At 41.3% G+C, this 19,376-nt stretch overlaps 1 protein-coding gene across 1 annotated transcript; it reads right to left on the bottom strand.

The window, feature by feature from the left end:
• Nucleotides 1–823: 823 nt before the first annotated feature.
• On the bottom strand, nucleotides 824–8,209 carry mRpS6 (mitochondrial ribosomal protein S6). The gene is made up of 5 exons (XM_080273646.1): nucleotides 7,971–8,209; nucleotides 6,508–6,647; nucleotides 5,290–5,344; nucleotides 4,947–4,960; nucleotides 824–993 (listed from the first exon to the last, which is right to left on the bottom strand). Exons 1-5 carry the CDS (start codon nucleotides 8,013–8,015, stop codon nucleotides 891–893), a joined length of 357 nt encoding a protein of 118 aa, XP_080129772.1. The 5' UTR covers nucleotides 8,016–8,209; the 3' UTR covers nucleotides 824–890.
• Between the last annotated feature and the right edge of the window lie 11,167 nt (nucleotides 8,210–19,376).

The following is a 19,376-nucleotide window of genomic DNA, read 5'->3' as shown; positions in this document are numbered from 1 at the left end:
AGTTTTGAGTCCCATTTGCCTTAAGGCCACCTCTGATGATGGGGATACTGAATACCAGTCATATTAATTGGCTTATCATCATCACCATCATGGGGGAGGGGAAGGGGGAGCAAATGCCATGGGAAGCATAGCCTCACACACTCTCCATCTCTGCACATGGGGGTCCCTTCATTCAACCCACCAGGTAGCAACTCTTCATCCTCTCAATATCTCTCAACACGAATAATCAGCCTGCTTCAGCTATGAGTTCTTTGGCCTTCCCCTTGGTCTCCTACACCCTGGTATACTCTGTCAAAGATCACCCTGTGGGCAAGGTCAGCCACAGGAAAGCAGGTCACATGTCCATATAACTTGAGTTGGCGCTGATGTATTGTGTGGGCAAGAGGCCTCAACTCAGTCTCACGGAGTAGTCACTTGTTACATACCTGGTTGTATGAGCGATATTCCATGATCTTGCGAAGGCACTTAGTACCAGAGAAGTCAATTTGCTGCTTGAAATCACTGCTTAGTGTCCATGTCTCACAGTCATAGAGTAAGACAGGGAGCACCAGTGCCTTAAAGATGAAAATTTTTGACTTACACAAATGCAGTAATGGCAATGCCAAACTGAGTTCTACATTATAATGTAATGTTAGGTTACTCTGTTTACAGGTAGCTGAAAAAGCCCATCTGTGCTGTAAAATACTGAAAAATATAATTCAGTGGTGTATTTACAGTATTTTTGTGCTTTGAGGTAGGCTTGAGGTGCCCCAATGTGTGCAGTATACAGTAAGTAAATATCATTCATTAAAAATAAGGAATTTAGTTACAAATTTATCACTGAAATTTATTTACACTTTAAATTACAAGATGACAGTACTGTAAAAGAAGCTGGTATTGCTGAATAAGCATTAAAATGGATTATAACCAATAGCAGTATTTAAACGGAACTTCTTCCTTTGGTTGTAAGGAATATGCTTCTTGGCTTCCTCAATCATCTTGTTAACTTCAGGCCTGAAAAAAAAATTTACATTTATCAATCGAAGTAGGTGGATAATCTTACATACAATAGGCTTCCAGTTCACCAACCCTCAAACCTGAGCAGATAATGGAACAGCTGATGGTTTTGTAAAGGCTGGAAGCTTAACCTAGCACCAAAACCAGCTCAAAAAGTTGGGAAAAAGAAGCCGAAGGTATCCAAACCGTGGGAGGATCTCAAGCCAAAGAGAAATGATTGTGTGGCTAGTTACCGAGCTTATACCCAAATGACTTTCTTAGCCCTTTAAGGTCCACCTTAAGTTTCCTTGGGAATTTCAAAAAACGCTTTGTCTTAAACTAGATGCAAAGGCAAGACATCTTTATTCTTAAATGTTTTTCAATATTTTTTGTTATTTGTGTATAATTGCACGACAATGAAATAGCCCAACTGGGAAACTCGGGCAACTTTTGACGGACCATCATCCCAGTTGGTAGATCGCCACCTACTAGCTCTAAGACTGGACTGAGATTAACCAGTATCCTAATGATACACGTACATGGACTAAGAAATATTGCTTATTTATTATGTAATAAGCAGCACACTTTTGCAATTATATTTTGAAAAGCAATGTTCCACTGCTACACTGGCTCATACAGAATTCCAGTAAAATTTACTATCTCTAACGTCCCTTCACAAAACCACATCCATATCGTCCTCAGTCTACCCAACAGAGTCCCTTTGTCCACAGTCATATGATACCTATACAGTGCTTCACCGAGTTACTCTACATGTTCTCTATATATCTCAGCCACCTTAGCCTACCTCTGCACATTACTAACATTCACAATGCACTGCTGTCAACTTAATCCATTCACTTGTGAGTGACTCTCCTCAGCTACCAGATAACTGCTGCTCCCATCTTCAGGTTGGAATAAAAGCTGGGATAATGACGATTGTCTTTTTTTTTTTTTTTCCAAGGAAATTCAAAATTACTCACAAGTAAATAAATACTGGAAGAGGTTATGATAGCTTCTAATTTCATCTTGATTTTTTTTTTTTTAATTACCAGATGATTTTATCAGGTTTGGAGATAACTACTGTACTTTTTGAATTGGGAGCCCTCCTAACCTGTATAACATGGTATGGATGTACAGTATCAAGCTCTAATTACAAAATCCATCACTGGAATGAAGGAGTTAAAACATGAAATTATATGAGAAAATATGCACCAATATCATACATTTAAAGAAACTCAACCAGTTTAGAGCATGTCCTCTAAACTCTATAATTTTCATTAATGCAATCCCTTTACTGATGAGCCCCTTTGTAGTGCCATATCAATCAATCAATCATTTCCTGTGGCACCCTCGGGGATGCATAGGGCCTCGATGAACTCACACCACCACATCCTATCTTGTGCTAACTCCTCAAGATCTCCCCAACACTCATCTCCAGTTTCCCGTCTCATTGTCCTCACCCACGTCTCTTTTGGCCTTCCTCTACCTCTCCTACCAAGTGCCACCCACCCTGGTGTACCTCGTACTATTCCCTGTCTCTTATACACGTGTCCTAGCCACTTCCATCGTGAGAATCTAACATATTCATCGATCGGCTGCACTCCCGTTATTTCTCTAATTCTACTATTTGGTATCCTTTCCCACCACTTAACTCCTAATATTCTTCTAAGTGCTTTATTTTCAAACACCAAGAATTTATTTTCCATAGTCACTGTGCTGTACCAAGACTCATGTCCATAAATTAAGATACTCCTAACCATTACCTTATAAAGTTTGATTTTTGTATGCACAGAGAAATTGTTATTATTCCAAATATTTTTAAGCATTCCCATTGCCTGATTAGCCTTCTTTAACCTTTCCTCGAATTCAAAGTTCAAAGAACCATCCTTGGCTAAATAAGTACCTAAATATTTAAACCTATCAACTTGCTTTACAACCATACCTCCAATTACACATTCCTGCGCATTTTCCATATTCATATTGATTATTTCAGTTTTTCCACAATTAATAACCAAACCCACCTTACGACCTTCACTCACCAAACAGTCCAACACTCTCTGTATCTCTTCTGGCCCATCACAAATCAAAACTATATCATCTGCATAATCTAAATCCAAAAGTTTCCTGTTCTCTCCCCAAAGTATACCTGCACCGGTTTCTGTTCCAACACGTTTCATAATGTAATCAATGACCAATATAAATAGTAAAGGCGATAGAACACCACCTTGAATTACTCCGGACTTGACTTCAAACGAATCACTCAGACAACCATCAACCATCACTTTACAAAATGTGTCCTCATGCATGTTCATAATGACCCTCACAAACTCCTCTGGTATTCCATAATGTCTCATGATCTTCCCCATAGTCTCTCTCGAAACACTATCAAAAGCCTTTTCAAAATCAACAAAACAAAGACTTAACGGTACTCTCATTTCATTAACTTGCTGCATCAGATGCCTAACTATAAAGATCTGATCATTGCAACCACGTCCCTTTCTAAAACCAGCCTGTTCATCCCTCAGAATACCCTCAACCACTGGCTCCAACCTATTTAACAACACTCTACTGAAAACTTTCAAAGCTATCGGTGACAAAGAGATTCCCCTCCAATTACCACATTCACTCAGGTCTCCCTTCTTCGGAACTTTAACAATTACACCATTCTTCCAAACTGATGGTAGTAACCCCGTCACCCATATCTTATTGAATAGCTGGGTCAAGATCATTATTAATCTATCCCCCTCCACTTTAAACATTTCCGGAAATAAACCATCCTCCCCTGGTGCCTTATTATTCTTTAACTGTTTTACTGCTTTCTCCACTTCTGCAAGCCTCAACTCTCCTGTTTCTAAATTTAAATCTTCCTGAGCAGACGGTATATCCTCTTCTGGTGGTATTGGTCTATTAAGAACTGTCTCAAAATGCTCTTTCCATCTATTTTTAATATCTCCATCTTTGGTCAATAAATTTCCTTCCCTGTCTCTAACTGGTATTTCCTTGCGTTTACCTGCATTACCACTCAGTTCTCTAATCGATTCATATGCTATTCTTTGACTCTGTCCATCATTTTTGTTTATTAAGATTTCAGTCTCTGCAACCTTTTCATCTACACATCTTCTTTTATCCCTCCTAGCTAACCTTCTTACTTCAGAATTCAAACTCCAGTACGCAGCTCTTGCTAATTTAATCTCTTGTTCATCAACGCATTGCATCTCACTCCTCAATTTAGCCTCACCTCTCTTTTTTATCATATCCCACGTTTCCTCTGATGCCATATGCTTGTTTAAAAAAAAAAAAAAGTCAGCTACCTTTTATTTTCAAAGACAGTACAGTACTGTACTTAACTGCTCTGTACATAAGAGCAACTGACTGTACTGCAAAACCTTGGTTCAGTAAAGAAAGGAATTATTTGCAGAAGTGTATCTGCACACTCTGGGCCAGTCTGGTTGAAGGGATAAGGGATTATTCTCCCGAGCTAGACCTAGATAGATCTTGTAGCCTTGCTATCCCTCCCAGCAAAGGCAGCTACCCAGGCTGGGCGCGAACTCTTGACCTTGCGATCTCAAGTTCAGCGCTCTACCACAGAGCCACACCATTCCCCAATTTAGTTGAAGAAAATTGTCTCCATTAAGCAAATTCATTGTCTAACTGTTCTGATTATAAATGGGATAAGAGTTCAGCTAAGGACTGTACAGTTCCCAGCATTCCAAATACAAAGGATGTGAGAGACTTTAAAGCAAGTTCAGATCATTCTGCAGTACTCTTACAAAACAGAAGTAAGACTCAACTAAAATATTGTATCCAGGGCTCCATTCACCATGTAATCATACTGACATATATTTTTGTCTTCCAATTACTGTACTACATTATTATATTCAGTTTAAAAGGGGCATTATCAACTTACTGTGTTGGGAAACCCATCAGTGTTAAGCTGGGTTCAACAATGATAATAAATAATAAATAAATACCTGAATGCAGGTGGCTTGATTAGTATATTTATAGAATGGCGGGGAATCGTCCAGGGTGCGAATTGTTCTGAAGGGGAATCGTCCATGTTTTGACGGGGAATTGTCTGACGGCGAATTGTCTCGCAATCAGTATGGACATGGACTGTGTGATGGGCAGCATGGTGGACACAAGTGCAAGTTTTCAATTGTTAATAGAGTATTCGCGGAATTGACTTTTCGCGGGGGTTACAAGAACGTAACTACCGCGAAATATGCGGGATTACTATACATAATTGTATACTGTATTACTGTATATATTTTTTTACAATATTTTTCTAATCAATGTGTCACTGGAGAATGATACTGTCTCACCACTCAAGCTTGGCTGACAAACAACACCAGCAGGGATCTCTCCAAAACTAAATAAAAATGAAAAAAATTGATATTATCACTACTGCTTTTTGCCTGCCAGATGGTCATAGTTCCAGTTTTATCCCATTGTTGCAAGAAAGGGTAAATTAGGTAGTATGGTCGAGATAATGGGTGTAGTTGTGCTTGTTTAGGCATGGCCAGGAGCCAAAAAATCAAAAATCCACTCATCACAGCAGCAGGCTCTGAACTGCTTGATGAGGTGTATTGGAGTGTAGTGTAGGTCAGTGTGAAGATGTTCAGGACATTCGTTCACTTCCCAAAAATTTGTGCAGTTTTTTAAAGGCTGCGCTCAAACGACGCCTGCGGCCATTTATCAGCTAAACGTCATTCGACGCCAGCGGCCACGGAGGGGTTAATAGGTTGCATGCCCATAGGTCCTTCCTATCCCCATTGAACCCATGTTATAATGACTTTGCTAACCTATATGATAAACTGCTATGCAATAGGTTTTCACGAAGCATTATCATCTTATAGTGAGACGTGACTGTACAGTACATCAGCAACAGGCATCACTCTATCTATCTATCTATTGCCAGACACCTCAATCCCATTCGGGGTGGCCACAAACAAATCGCCTCCACGTTGCCCTGTCCCCCGCCATTTCACTGCCCCGCTCCCAACTCACACCCTCCTCTCATATATGTACCTCTCCACCCCATCCCTCCATCTCATCCTCGGCCTCCCCCTCCCTCTTCCCCCCTCCACCTCACTCACATACACTCTCTTCGTCAGTCTTTCACCCTCCATTCTCTCCACTTAGCCAAACCACCTCAATGTATTCCTCGCTCGCTTGATGGAATTTTGCTTTTTTATTCTACAGTATTTTTTATTTTACATTTTTCTGGCCGATGATAACCAACTTTTCTGTTGCTTATTGGAATTTGCTTTGATTCTAAATTTTTTACACCTTCTTCTGGCCAAAGATACCTCAATTTCGCTTTAATGATAACCTGGAGGGAAATATATGATGAAAATATTTTGAGCTGTAAACTGACAATGATTGAATGATATGTGCATAGTAGACCACATCATTTTGTTTGGAAATAACCCACAGTACAGATTATGAAACCTATCCTTAATTATATACCGTACCTTACAGTACTGTTATTACCTAGCAGAAAATTCTGATACAGGAATCATTAATGCTTACCTCCCTCTCACATTACTCTGCCCATGAGCAGTCATTTTGTATGGCAAATCTTTTGTGCCTAAGCTCTCTATCTTGCTCACAAAGCCACCTTCATCCAGAATTGATTCTGCAATTCTCTTCATAGTTGCCACTGTTCTGCCCTAAGTAAAAAGAAAGAAAAAAAAATCATTAGCCTATGTCAGTAATAAGTGAGGATGCAAGATGACTGTGGGTTATATACCGGTACTATATTGTAGAAATGCGGCCAGGTTACATCAGCTCATTTCAACACTGATGCAATAATGGAAGGAGCTAGAAGCTGGAGAAATATCCTGCCTGTTTCTAAAGTACCATATTAAATGAAGCATCTGCAATGAAAAAGACAGAAAATCCCATAATACAGTCAATGTAGCTATGGAAAAAATATATATATATATATATATAAATTTCACCATATTGAGATTAGGAGGAAACAGCCTTCACTGTTGTTAGGTTTTGTTAGGCTTGATCTGCAAAATAAGTACCGTACCCATTTTATATGGATATAAACTGATCTATCTATACGTCTATAGCCAGACGCCATAAGCCCATAAGGGGTGGCCATTTGACTTTTAGCTAGTTGTTTTACAGTGATGGTCACTAACCCTCTGCCAACCCACTTGCTGAAAAGTAGGAAACACGTATGGTTGATTATATGGTTACCACCCAGCACTGTAAATGGTTTCCTGGCTTACAGGAAACCATTTGGGTTGTCACTCAATGTAAAGCCACCTGAGAAGGAAGGATGAGTAATAAAGTAGCAAGAAAAATGGGAGAAACAGGAAAAGGGCAGACACAAAAACGAATGATAAAGGTGAAGGAAGATGTAGGCAACACTACATCAAGTGAGTGGATGATGGTTGCCACCACCTATTCTAAAACCAGTAGTAACAAGAAATTTGTATTTCTGCAACTGTCTATGCCATAACTTTAATAAGTAATGCTTCATACAGGAAAAATACAATACTAAGTAAAAATATAAGGGAAAGCCTTTACAGCTACTGTGACAGATTTCTTATGATCGTACTTTCGAAAAATATATCATCATACAGTGGGCCAACTGTAGGCTGAAACAAAAAATGCACCATAACCTGACCCGCTTGATAAATACATCCAAATGCCCTTTGAGCCACAGGATATCATATTAAGGTTGGGACCAAACTGTTGCTTTTATGATGTTAGGTTCCATCAAGCTTGGTTTGAAATGAACTTAGGTCCCATTAGGCTTGGCTTGAGCAATGTCCATCATGTGAGAGATGAATGTGAGGTTCTATTTAATAATAATAATATCAAACTTATACAAAGCCTAACCCTGCTTGATAACCAACCTTTCCAGAAGGTAAATACAGTACTGACGGAGAAATAGCTCACTTAGATTTTCATGAAACGTTGAATTAGAAAGGGATATCTACATTTCCATTGTAAATATTATCCTCACTTAATACCTTTGGCATATGCTTAACGATGACTGACAATTCGTATAATGACATGCTCCTGGGTCTGTGATGTAACTACATGGACAATGTTCACCCGGCAATCTTCTGGTGTTGTTTTAATTTTGCAGTCAATTCAAATTACTTCTCTTCGCTGCCAGGTCCCTACGTTGTGATATATCTTGCAGATGGCAAAAATCTCGACCTTTGTATTTATTTGCAAGAAACGTCTCTTCCCTTCTTTTGGTTTGTTTATGATGTGCCCAATGGTATTACTAGATCCCGCCCGGGGCTGACTATAACGTGCCTGGGACTTAATTACACTCAAGGAGGATTGTTCTCTAATTATATCGTCACGATCACGTAGTGTAAGCTTTTTATATATTATGTACATCAGTGGCGTACACCCTACAGTTCATCTCGGTAAATTTATCACGAACTCAGCAAACTTTAGAGAAAATGCTGTTACGAAGGGGTGACTCGTAATCACGGCATAGCGGGAGGAACCCCTCCAGGAAGAGTATCCTTTTCTTGTGATTGTTGGTTTCATAATGAGTGCGGCTGATATTCGCTCTTTTCATATGACAAGCATTTCCCTGAATATACTGGCAGCTGATGAGGTACCGATAATCATCATCAAATCATCCAAATGTGTAAGTTAGTTTTGTGTATTCCAAGTCCACCTTTGGGTTATGGTAACAGGAATAGCCGGCATACATATTTTAAAGGATAAAAATTTTCAACTCACCCACTGTCCCAAACTGTAAAGGAGAGGGATACTCTGCTATGGACGTCAGAAGTACGATCTGTACTTCAGTATACATTGGCTGTACAGTACATCCCCCCCCCCATGCCATCCTAGAATGCTTCAGGCGCAACTAGTCAGAATTCTATGGCCTTATGGATAAATGACCTATATAGGCAGCAGTCTCATTTCTATGGATGGGTCAGAATTTAATCTCCTTTGCCAGTCTTGGTGCATAGGCATATGTTCACTTAATCCCATCCTATTCTCGTCTTGTGCTCCGCTCGTAAAACATTTTTTGGTGTGTGTAGCCTGGTCTGTATGCGAATTATATAGGCTATTATTCGATGTCTAAGCAGGTCACGTTATTCAGCCTCATGGTTTGCTCTTAGGTAAACACAAACTCAAGGAACAAGGATTTATTTTTATTATTATTATTATTATTATTATGGACAGTGAGAGCTTCAGTTCTTTCCATGCCCTAATTCGTACAACGTCTCATCTTAAATGAGAATTTTCGTTCTACTTCAAACTTCGTATGAGGTTTTTGATATAGCCTTCATTAACCCCTACAGAACTGATATCTTTATTCGTGTAAGAGCAGCAAGAACTAAAAGTGCTTCTCCAGATTCAAACCTAAAGTCTGTTCCTTTATCAGCATTACACCCTCATGGAACAGTACAGCCCCCCCCCCTTGTTGTGTTACCGTACACTAGATGCATTAACCTTTTAAGAAGAGTGCATCAATTATTGCAGTCAATCCTTTCCAGCTTGAGAGACTAATAGACATAGGGTCATTAAACCACTGCGTACTGTACACTAGGTGCTCTCCGCAGACATGTATTTACAATGACCGTAGGCTGAAGTGACGCAAGCCCGGGATGAACTTGCAGCTACGATTTAATGAAATATGCGTTTGGGGATATTTTACCAACCTTGTAGGATACCTGACCAAATGGTGTTTTCCAGTTTTGAACTGCTTTTTCTTTTACGTCCTGAGGCTATATAAAATTGTCAGATTGTAGCGCACATTAAAACTATGGATCATCTAGATTATGCGTCTGAGTTACCTTAATGTGCTCTTCTGAAGTCAGCAAGACTAAAAAGTTGTCCTCAAACTACAAGGCTACACCTGTCATATACTCTTTCCAGTTATCACTTTACATCCCTTGCCAGTCACATCGAATTCTTACATTCACCTCCCATACTAAGTTATTCCTGTTCAAACCATCTCATTCCACACAATGTTCTTGGAAATATATTTTAGGGGTAGGCTTGGTAAAACTTAGTAATTTAGACAACTTTGCGGTGCACATTTATTGTAATACAGTAAATAGGAAACATCACAATTACCCTATAAAAAGCCAAAGTTTGTTCTGCTTTTTGCTACTAATCTCCAGCCTAAAACCATAAAACAGACAATAGGATGGATGTTAAAGATTATTTCTTAATACCTTTTGTCATTTGAACATTTTCTTTTGAGTCAACACTTTATCCTTCTGTTGCACTTGGGTCTCTCCAGTACCATTTTCTTTCTCCTGGGTGGTGCCGGAACCATTATCAATCTCTTCCGTCTCCGTGGAACCAGCCTCCTGCTCAGCCTTCTCTGAGGAGCCGCCTTCTGTCTCCATTTTTTCTCCGGGACCAGTCTCCGGCTCACTGGAACCATCCTTTTGATCTTTTGTCTCACTGGAACTGCCCTCTTTCTCTTTGCTCACTCCGAAATCATTCTCGTTGTTGCTAGTTGCCATAGAGACCTCTTTTTGTTTTTGTTCATCTACAGCCTTCTCCTGAGGGTCCCTTTGCGTATCGGTTTTCCCATCCATTATATCCTGTCCTTCCTCTGCCACCTCCATGGGTTCATTGTTCGTGTAGTGCTGTGTGACTACGATCTTTGACGATTCTGGCTGACCCTCACTAGTCAGTCCACTCTGTTTGTGGTCATCTACTTTCATCTCGTCATCGGAATCAATGTCACTACCTGAGCAGAACTCCATGCTGTCTGTCGTCGATTTTTCCGAGGGCTAAAAAGAAAAAGAAAAAAAAATTATCTGCCTCTTCCATTTAAAAAAAAAAACTGACAGGGTTCCTAACGAGAGAAACCACGTTCTTATGCTAAGTGGATTAAGAAATCTTTCATGAAACACTGAGGAATATACCACAAGGAATATTTGCTACAAAGAGTAAATATTTTCACTGCATTATATCTGGGTAAACTTTAACAGACTGGCAAATTAAGAGAAAGTAAATCTGGTTCCTATGGTCCTCTCAACTGAAGAAAATAGTCTTACGTCAGCCGGAAGTAGGCCTATTCGTTGGAGAAGATATGTTCCAGTCACGAGAAAGGCTAAAGAAAACCTCAGTTATTAGGGAATGAGTAAAGCAGTACCTGGTGACAAATTTCACGTTCCATTTTCTTTTGACTATATCCATAAATTTTAAGAAGTGTTTTTTATTGTGCTGTTTCACAGTCAGAACATCTATTTTTTTTTTTTTTTTTACATCAGAAAGGAATGATACGAATTTGAGTGTTAGCATTATACTAACCACATAATCTGGGTCCTGATCAGATTGGTAGCCATCAATAGCATCTAACGAGCAGGTCACGCCACCATCACTCGAGGTGCTAGAGCCATCGTCAGGCTCCTTCCTCTTCTGAAAAGTCAGAAAATTAGAGGCATATTAGATTTTTTCCCTCCTCTTCAATAGTGAAAAAGTTATGTAAATACAAACTTCGCATAGGTATGTATTTAAATTTGCACACAGTTTGTATTTAAAGATGGGAAGACCGTCTATCCTTCCATTAAAATTATGAACCAGTTTTTTTTTTTTTTTTTTTTAATACTACAGTGCATTCACCTTAACTTGGGATATTATCGTCCTGCAAACTGTTTTCCGGAGCTCAGTGCCAGAGTACGACAATAGTATAACTACACCCTTCCCATTGCACTTTATCAGTGGTTAGCACCATATTCTAGTGCTGATCTGTGATAGCTTTGCGTTCAAGATGGAAACTACATTCTTACGCCTACTCAAAGCTGTACAACGTCAACACTCTTAAGAAAGTTTAACTAGTGTTCAGTTTAATGACCAGCTTCCTGTTTAGGTGGGCAGCATCGTTTAAAGAACAGGCAATCAAACAGGCCTAAAAGAACTGACTATGAACAATTCGTTAAGTTACGCAGGCAAGAAGAGGCAAAGGAAGAAAATGTTAAGGCAATTTCCCTCCTCCCCAGTGATTACTGCATTATATTAGGCTACCGTTAAATGCTCTCTTCGCTTCTCTTTTCTCTCACTGGTGGAGTCCTAGATGCCTGATTGACAGGCAATGGAAGGTGTATATATTCACCCACAGATGGATGATATGCACGTTTTTCCAGTGAGTCACATTCAAGCGTTTATGTAGCCAGCGGTTAAAGATGTAGAAGCAGCGAGCGGACTTTTGTACCTGACTGTACAAGGATAATTTTACCAGCGTTCAGTCCACTCAGCATCAGTACCTATCATTTATAGATCAGTTCCCTCACCACATCTGCTTCCCGTTCACACCTTATCCTCCACCAACCATTTCTTTCGTTAGTCTTACGTTCGAAGATAATTTGTACCCAGCCTGAGTAACAGGTACAATTGTTCTCCAAAATATCAGTGCCAGGCCAAGATGTGTTACCTAGAAGCCTTTTCTACAGTTTCTTACCTTTAGGCCTTATCTGCAATCAATCTCCTACCTTTGCGACGGCGGACAGAGACGGATCAGAGAGGCTGGAGACTGCCGAGTGCGTCCAGCCGGAGATACGCCGCCTCATCCACACCCACAGCCACCCACCCCGAGCCTTGCGGGGAGTCACCTGGCACGAAGGAATTTTGTGAATGAATCATGTGAATGACAAACAAAACATTGGATTTTTTTTTACTATAAGACTTGTAAGTGATGTAAGATAATGAACGCAGCAATTTTGCTTAAGAACTGTGGGTAATACAAGAAACCGAGCACGAACTAGTTTATTTAGGGTACATTGGAAAAAAAAAAAAAAGTCCGTGAAGATGAAACCGGCAAAGTATAACATCCGCTCATCTGTCATCACATAGTAAGTCTTGGTCTTGATTGCAGTCCAAAGGTGAAATCAGTCGCCTTCCCCTGAGGGGCATTAGCTAAGCAATGAACCCTAACCATCCCTCAGGAAACACAGGCCTCATCTGACTGCAGCATCTTAATCCACTAGACTGCTAGACGTCTACAGTATATGGTTACATGGTTCACCCAGCGGAGGGAATGATTTCTTGGATTACTGGAAACAAGTTTAAGTTACCTGAAGGCAGCACTACGATACATCGAGTGAATGGATAGTGGATGCTCAAGTAAAGTGCTAATACTGCAAGCTAAAAGAAAAACAAATCACTAACTTTGCGACGCATTTTTATGTTCGACTTCAAAGCGACGGCATCCCCACACCTGGCCTGCACAGCTCTCCGCCCTCTTGCCAGTAGACAGCCCTGGAAAGAAAACGAACAGCAACAGACCTAGTTGTTCTTTCGAGGCTGTTACAAGACTATGACTGATTATTCTGAGAGGTGAAAAGGATAAAGTAGGAAAGCTCCCGAATACGGCTTACATATTCCTCCTAACAGAATATTCTTCAGACTACACATTTAACATTCTGCTCAAGATGCAGTTCCTCAGGTATACTGAAATTTTAACCCTTTCGCTATGACGGCATTATTACCGATTCCTCTAGGTGACTGCAGCGATGGGAGGGCCTCTTGTGGCGATACAGCTTCTTTTGTCCCCAACCTATTCCGTAAACATTTTATTTTTAGCGGTTTCAAAACTCTGATCCTTCCCATTTTGTCACCACGCTCTGCCTGCTTCGTCACAAAGATCCTCTGTATTTAGTCTCCAAGTAATCGGAAAAAGATAGTTCAGACATAAACCAGGTGCACAGTATGTATGAGAAACCTAGAATTAGCCTATTCAAGAAGTACATTAAGTGGCATTTGCATTTCATGACAAATTTCAGTCTTATTCCATGACTGGGGTTATGTGGTAGGCGACAGTGACGATGTCTGACGATGTGGGAGCCATTCCGTCGTCGTGAATCATAATTAGACTGCTAGATTAACAGTTTCCGCTTGCCTGGGTTTTCTTCAGCCCTGACTTCGTGAAAGAGATGGCAATTTGAGGCAGAGTTAAAATGAGAAGAGTAGGCCTATAGCTATTCTGAAGACTTACTGTGGCTGAGAGTGCAGTGTTTATAGGGTTGAGAAGCACACGGGGCACGACTTTCTGGACCAACTTCGACCATGTACTGTCGTCTGTAACACCAGTGTTGGGGAAAATTATATGCTATGCAGGGTAACCCATCAACTTCATGTACAAAAAAACATCACATTATCCTGTTTCGTGCACAGTCAATACCCTGTTTCATTTTACGTTCAAATTTGTCCTTTTGCAGCTTATTTACTCAGATCAGAGATACTAGGACAATGCTAAAGCTGTATATTTTCATAGCCTCTAACATGCTTCAGAATCTAGTGTTAATCTGTTATTAGCCCACAATTCTGTACTCAAGATGAAGAATGGCAATTTTAGAAGTTTGAGTAAAAGAAGTATAGTCGGTACCTTGAGATGCCAAGTATTTAACACAGTAACATACCTTCCAACACAAGGGTGTGACAAGCAATCTCAGCAGAACTCAGGACAGTGTCAATGGCCCAGCAGGCGCTTCGGACGAGTGAGAGTTCCCCCAGACGCACACCCTCTCCCTCAAACTCAATCTCCCGCACTTCCTCACTCTTCTGCAACAGAACCCACAATACGACTGCCTTGCTTGATACGGTTGGTTCAGGCTTTATTGAAACAACTTTTAGAGCAATCTAGGTTCTGTTAAATACATTCTTATGCTTGTTTAATTTAGTCCAGATTTTCGTCTATTTAAAGCTCATTTTATATAGCTGACAAAAAGACAACGGTACAGCTCTACCTGCATTCCATACTACATAGTTATTAGCACCATAATCTAGGGTTGATCTGTTGCTGCCACTCAGCATTCAATATTGGGCCAATTTAGAATAAAATGAGTTAATATAGTAAATGATTATGGCTCTTTAGATTAGTCGGTGTGAAATACCGTTACCGTAGTTCCGATCACCCGAAAGCAGGATGGTGGACTGAAGGACATTCAGCCTGCAGTCCAATGGAGTTACGTTTGGGCGAACCCGGTACCATAAAAGAGTGGGATGGTGGTACAGGGTGAGACAGGGTAGAATATTCCAGCAAACATGGACGTAATTTTGCTAATATGGACGGTGATGGCAGTTTTCTCGCTTGGCAACTATTTTCAGTCTGCCTTAAGTATGTATTTTACGAAATAATTTAGTCTCCTTTTAATTCACTGACCCTGGGAAGCAAATTGTCTCATACAGATAAGGTTAACCTGTTTAACTACTTGCCTGGTTACTGGAGGAACACAAGACAGGACAGGCCTCTTTTAATCTGTCGAGCGCCTGAAGACCCCAGTCGTCCACCTTAGTCACTGAAGTTAAGACAGCGAAAGATCAAGCTTCATCGTCACATCTTAACTGATAAACTATTGATCTTGCTCGTTTCTGACGGTACTAAATCCTAATCTTAGTTTTTGGAGCAACCTGTCTTTTGGTAACTTATAGCTTGCATTTTTTTTTTTTTTCTAATAAAGATACGTATGTATAAATTATAGGGTTTTAACCACCATCACACCAACTAATACTCTGGCTAGCTCAAAACTTTTATTCAACCTTTGTTAATTCTGTTGCTAGTATATATTTTTTTCCAGTCAAGGCCAGATTTACTCAATAGTCAAGTCATAGGAACTCTAGAGAATTAACTTACCTGTAACCCTAACTATGGTGAAGGAGTTAGCATGGTCAGCGAGTGTGGTGGCCGAGGCGATGGCAGCACCTGTGAGTCGCCCGTAGAGTGGCACCCTCCCACACAAGCTCTGGTGGGTGGCCGACACCTGACGAAGGACAGGGTTAGCGTGAATTAGGGCATCTTCACATTGAGAAGAGAATTAGGGCATCTTCACAGTGAGGAAAGAGTTGGAGCATCTACAAAGTTACTAATTGGAGCATGTTCACAGTGTGAATTAGAGCATGTTCATGGTGAAGCATGAATCAGGGCAAACTATCACGATTTCGTGCACAACATTTTCTCCTCATAGAGTGACTGCAGGTGTGGCCTTAGACAGCCCGGCCTCCCTCCCAGTCAGTTTTCGCCACACCATTGATCTCTACAACCGAAATTTTGGATTAATGTTGTGCATATTGTGTTGTAGCGGGCCCCGCCAGAATAGGGCCTGAGCACTACCTTGGCCTCTCCCTCACATCTTTTGTTATGTGGCTGCGCTACAGAGTACAAGCCTCTGATGTATTGGAGCACAATTTGGCAATGCACGTTTAATTAAAGACATTGTATTAAACTATATTCATCTTTGTAACTTTAGAAAAAACTTAAGCTCACTAAGAATGCTGTGCATCAAATATGTGTTGTAACAGCCGGTTGAACTGGTTCGTTACTGTCTAAGAAATGTAATTCTCCATATATGAAATAAAGAAAACTCGGTTATCAACCTTCTGTGCTGTTGATGTAACCAGAGAATAGCTGGCGATCTCCCCAATAAGTGTCCTGACAGGTGGCGCCTCGCTGCTGCTGTTGCTATTGTTGTTGTCATGTGGTGTGTCCATGGCAGCTTGGAGTTTGAACCTGGAACTGACCTTCCTCCAGACTGCCAAAATCCTCCCTCACTCTCACTTTGCTCACCCTCGTCGTCTCTCAGTGCAATGTAAGGCCGGCTGCTATTGGCTAATGTGTGTATAGTCATAGCCAATCAGAAACTGGGTCTCACCGAATCAAGAGAAGCGAATGCAAGTAAATCAGCCTCATTCGGTGTAGTGAAGCTTTTGTGGTACGGGATTTGTGAAAAGCTTTGTTGGCAGAAGTAAAGTAGGAATTTGGGGATATCTAGAAATTATAATTCTTCCAAGCACATTTTTTTTTTTTTTTATTGTATTTTGATAAGGGTAAATAATCCTGGACAAAACATACTGGATTCGAAGGTTACAAGCATGACAAACATTTCAGGATTCGAAAGTGTTTAATTTAGGCCTACATCACATTCTGAGCGAGATACTTAAATGACTTTCAACCACTGAGATGGAAGCTAATGTCATTAAGAGGAAAAACTCATCATCTATTCTACCTAATGAATAAAGGAAACAGAAATGCCCCATAAGGAAAGGAAAATACTATTAAAAAACAAACAGTAAAGACAAAGCGCGAAATGACTCAAAAATCATCTCGAATCTCTTACTGAAGGCAGCGTGAAGACCTGAGAAGCTTCAAAATACAGACGAAATTTCCTCTTGATGATGATCCTTGCCCAGTTTGTCTTCAGGGTCAGTAAGACGCAAAATAAGGTAAGTAAAGTAAGATTTAATTTCGGTTTATCTTAACTACGTATTTATTAACATGTCCTGTGTTGAGGTGAGGAGATAATTATAAAGTATTGTCTAAACCGCCGAAATGTTTCATGAGGTATCAAATGCTTCTCTCTTTCTCCCTCCCTCCCTCTCTCTCTCTCTCTCTCTCAAGTATAGCCAGTTAGTTATTGATTTAACCGTGTCATATCACCTTTATTTAGTAATAAGTACTGTACGTAAAAGAAAAATAAAGCCTCTATTCACCCCTTTAACACGAGAAGTTCCCATAAGCTGAATGAAATCGTCTGAATATAGCTTGAATAAAATGAATAATGCATCATCGAGCTGAAGGGATTGACAACTTGCTGGGCTTCCACCAACCCTTCACTGTGATTTTTTTTTCCCTTCCTATTTACAGACGATTTCATTCAACTTAGGGAAGACTTCTACGGCTGAGAGGATTAGATACAGCCTTCACTAATCCCTTCACTACGAGGGGACTCTCCTAGCGAATATAATCGTCCGTGAGTATTATCATCATCATCATCATCACTGTCATCATCATCCACACCTTTCTCACCTCAAGGTAGGATGAACTAGGGTCCAGAGTGCCAGAAAAAAAAAAATAGAATGAGATACTACCCAAGGTTTACCCAGTTGAATGAGCCACACTCCCAGTCACTGACAGTTCAAGCCCCTGGAATCCCTGGCTTCATCTGACAGGCAAAAAAAAAAATAAATAAATAAATAAAAGGAAAGAAAAAGCAAAAAAGCAAAAAAGAAACCTAACCAGATCCACTGGCCTGTTGTTACTGTGGCCATAGGATCATCCGAAATTTGAATCTAATGGACTACAGGCTTATTTTCTGCCCTTAACCAGCAATCCACCATCCTCCTTTTGAGGGATAGGGAGGGAATGGAGGGACGTATGTATGATCAGGCAGTGCAGCCGCCTGGTCATATCTGTACCACCACATGAAGGCGTCTCTCTTCAGCACCAAGGCGGAGAGTAAACACATTTTTTTTCTTAGTCAGCTTAGGCAGGACGATCTGAGTTTAAATGGGGTCTCTTGTTGTAAACGGATAACTGAAGCTACATCTCGCACGGCCAAGGCAGCTCAGGGCTTGGGGTTGGAGTGAGGGGTCAGCTGCCACACGAAAAACATTAGGGCGGATACCACGCTCACGATGGCTAAATCAACAGCGATGTTCACATTTTCACTCCACTTTCCGATAAACTTCTGGGCGTGCACGAAGACGAGGGCGATCAGACCCGAGAGTGAGGTGTGGAGGCCCATCACGAAAGGCCCAGGGTCGTCCTTGTCCTCGCTGCTCCCGTCGACCTCGTCATCCTCCACCAAGGACACCAAGTACGGCTCGGCCCACATGTCGAAGAGAACCGTGCCGATTTGGATAGCTACCACCACCGCCACCTCATACCAATACCCACTATAGGGCTGGGCGAAATGCATGATTCGTGCAGCCAAAAACATGAATCCGGCCATGCGAAGACCAGCCTGTAGGAATAGCATAAAGGCGGTGCGTCGGGGGTTGTGGTCTGTAAAATAATTTCTGTAGTAAAGCCACGTCAACCCCAGACCCGCCAGCCCCATTAGCACATTCCCCCCAGCTGTCACCTTATCCACCTTTCCCGGGGTGTCGACGTCGAGGAAGGCTTTGGGCAGCATTGAGTAGTTGTCATAGGTGAGGCTGGCGGCGTTGAAAAAGGCCACAGCCAGCATCATACACCAGTAGTACCACGGGAACATGAGTTGACCCCGTACCGCCCTCATCACCCTCTCGCACATGGTCTAGGGCGAGTGTAGGGAGGCGTCCGAGTGCTCCCGCATCAGCATCGTAGTCATCACGATATACGCAAACGGGTAGAAGATACTGGGAAGCGAGAACAATCCCTGGATAACAGTGAAGTGTAATCCCAGGTCCGCATACAGCCAGCGATACAGTGACAAACCAAAGGCCTTTGCGAAGCAGGCGACAGCGACGTTGGCTGCGTGCAGGATGCTAGCGTTGGTGGAACTTAAGGCTCGCATCCACAGGGGCAGCAAGGCCACGTTCTAAGCGAAAACCTCTCCCAGTGAGGCCAAGAACCTACCCAGGAACAGGAGCACAACCGACCTCCACGCCACGCCCAGGAAGAATAAAATATTACCAGCGGCGAGCACGAAACTGAACACAATACCGACCGCCTTAGCGTTGAT

Source organism: Coenobita brevimanus, chromosome 55 (assembly GCF_032717465.1).
Source record: "Coenobita brevimanus isolate Jiangsu-jjx chromosome 55, ASM3271746v2, whole genome shotgun sequence".
NCBI classification, from domain to species: domain Eukaryota; kingdom Metazoa; phylum Arthropoda; class Malacostraca; order Decapoda; family Coenobitidae; genus Coenobita; species Coenobita brevimanus.
Note: the sequence above shows the minus strand (reverse complement) of the source record. Positions and strands in the feature narration are given on the sequence as shown.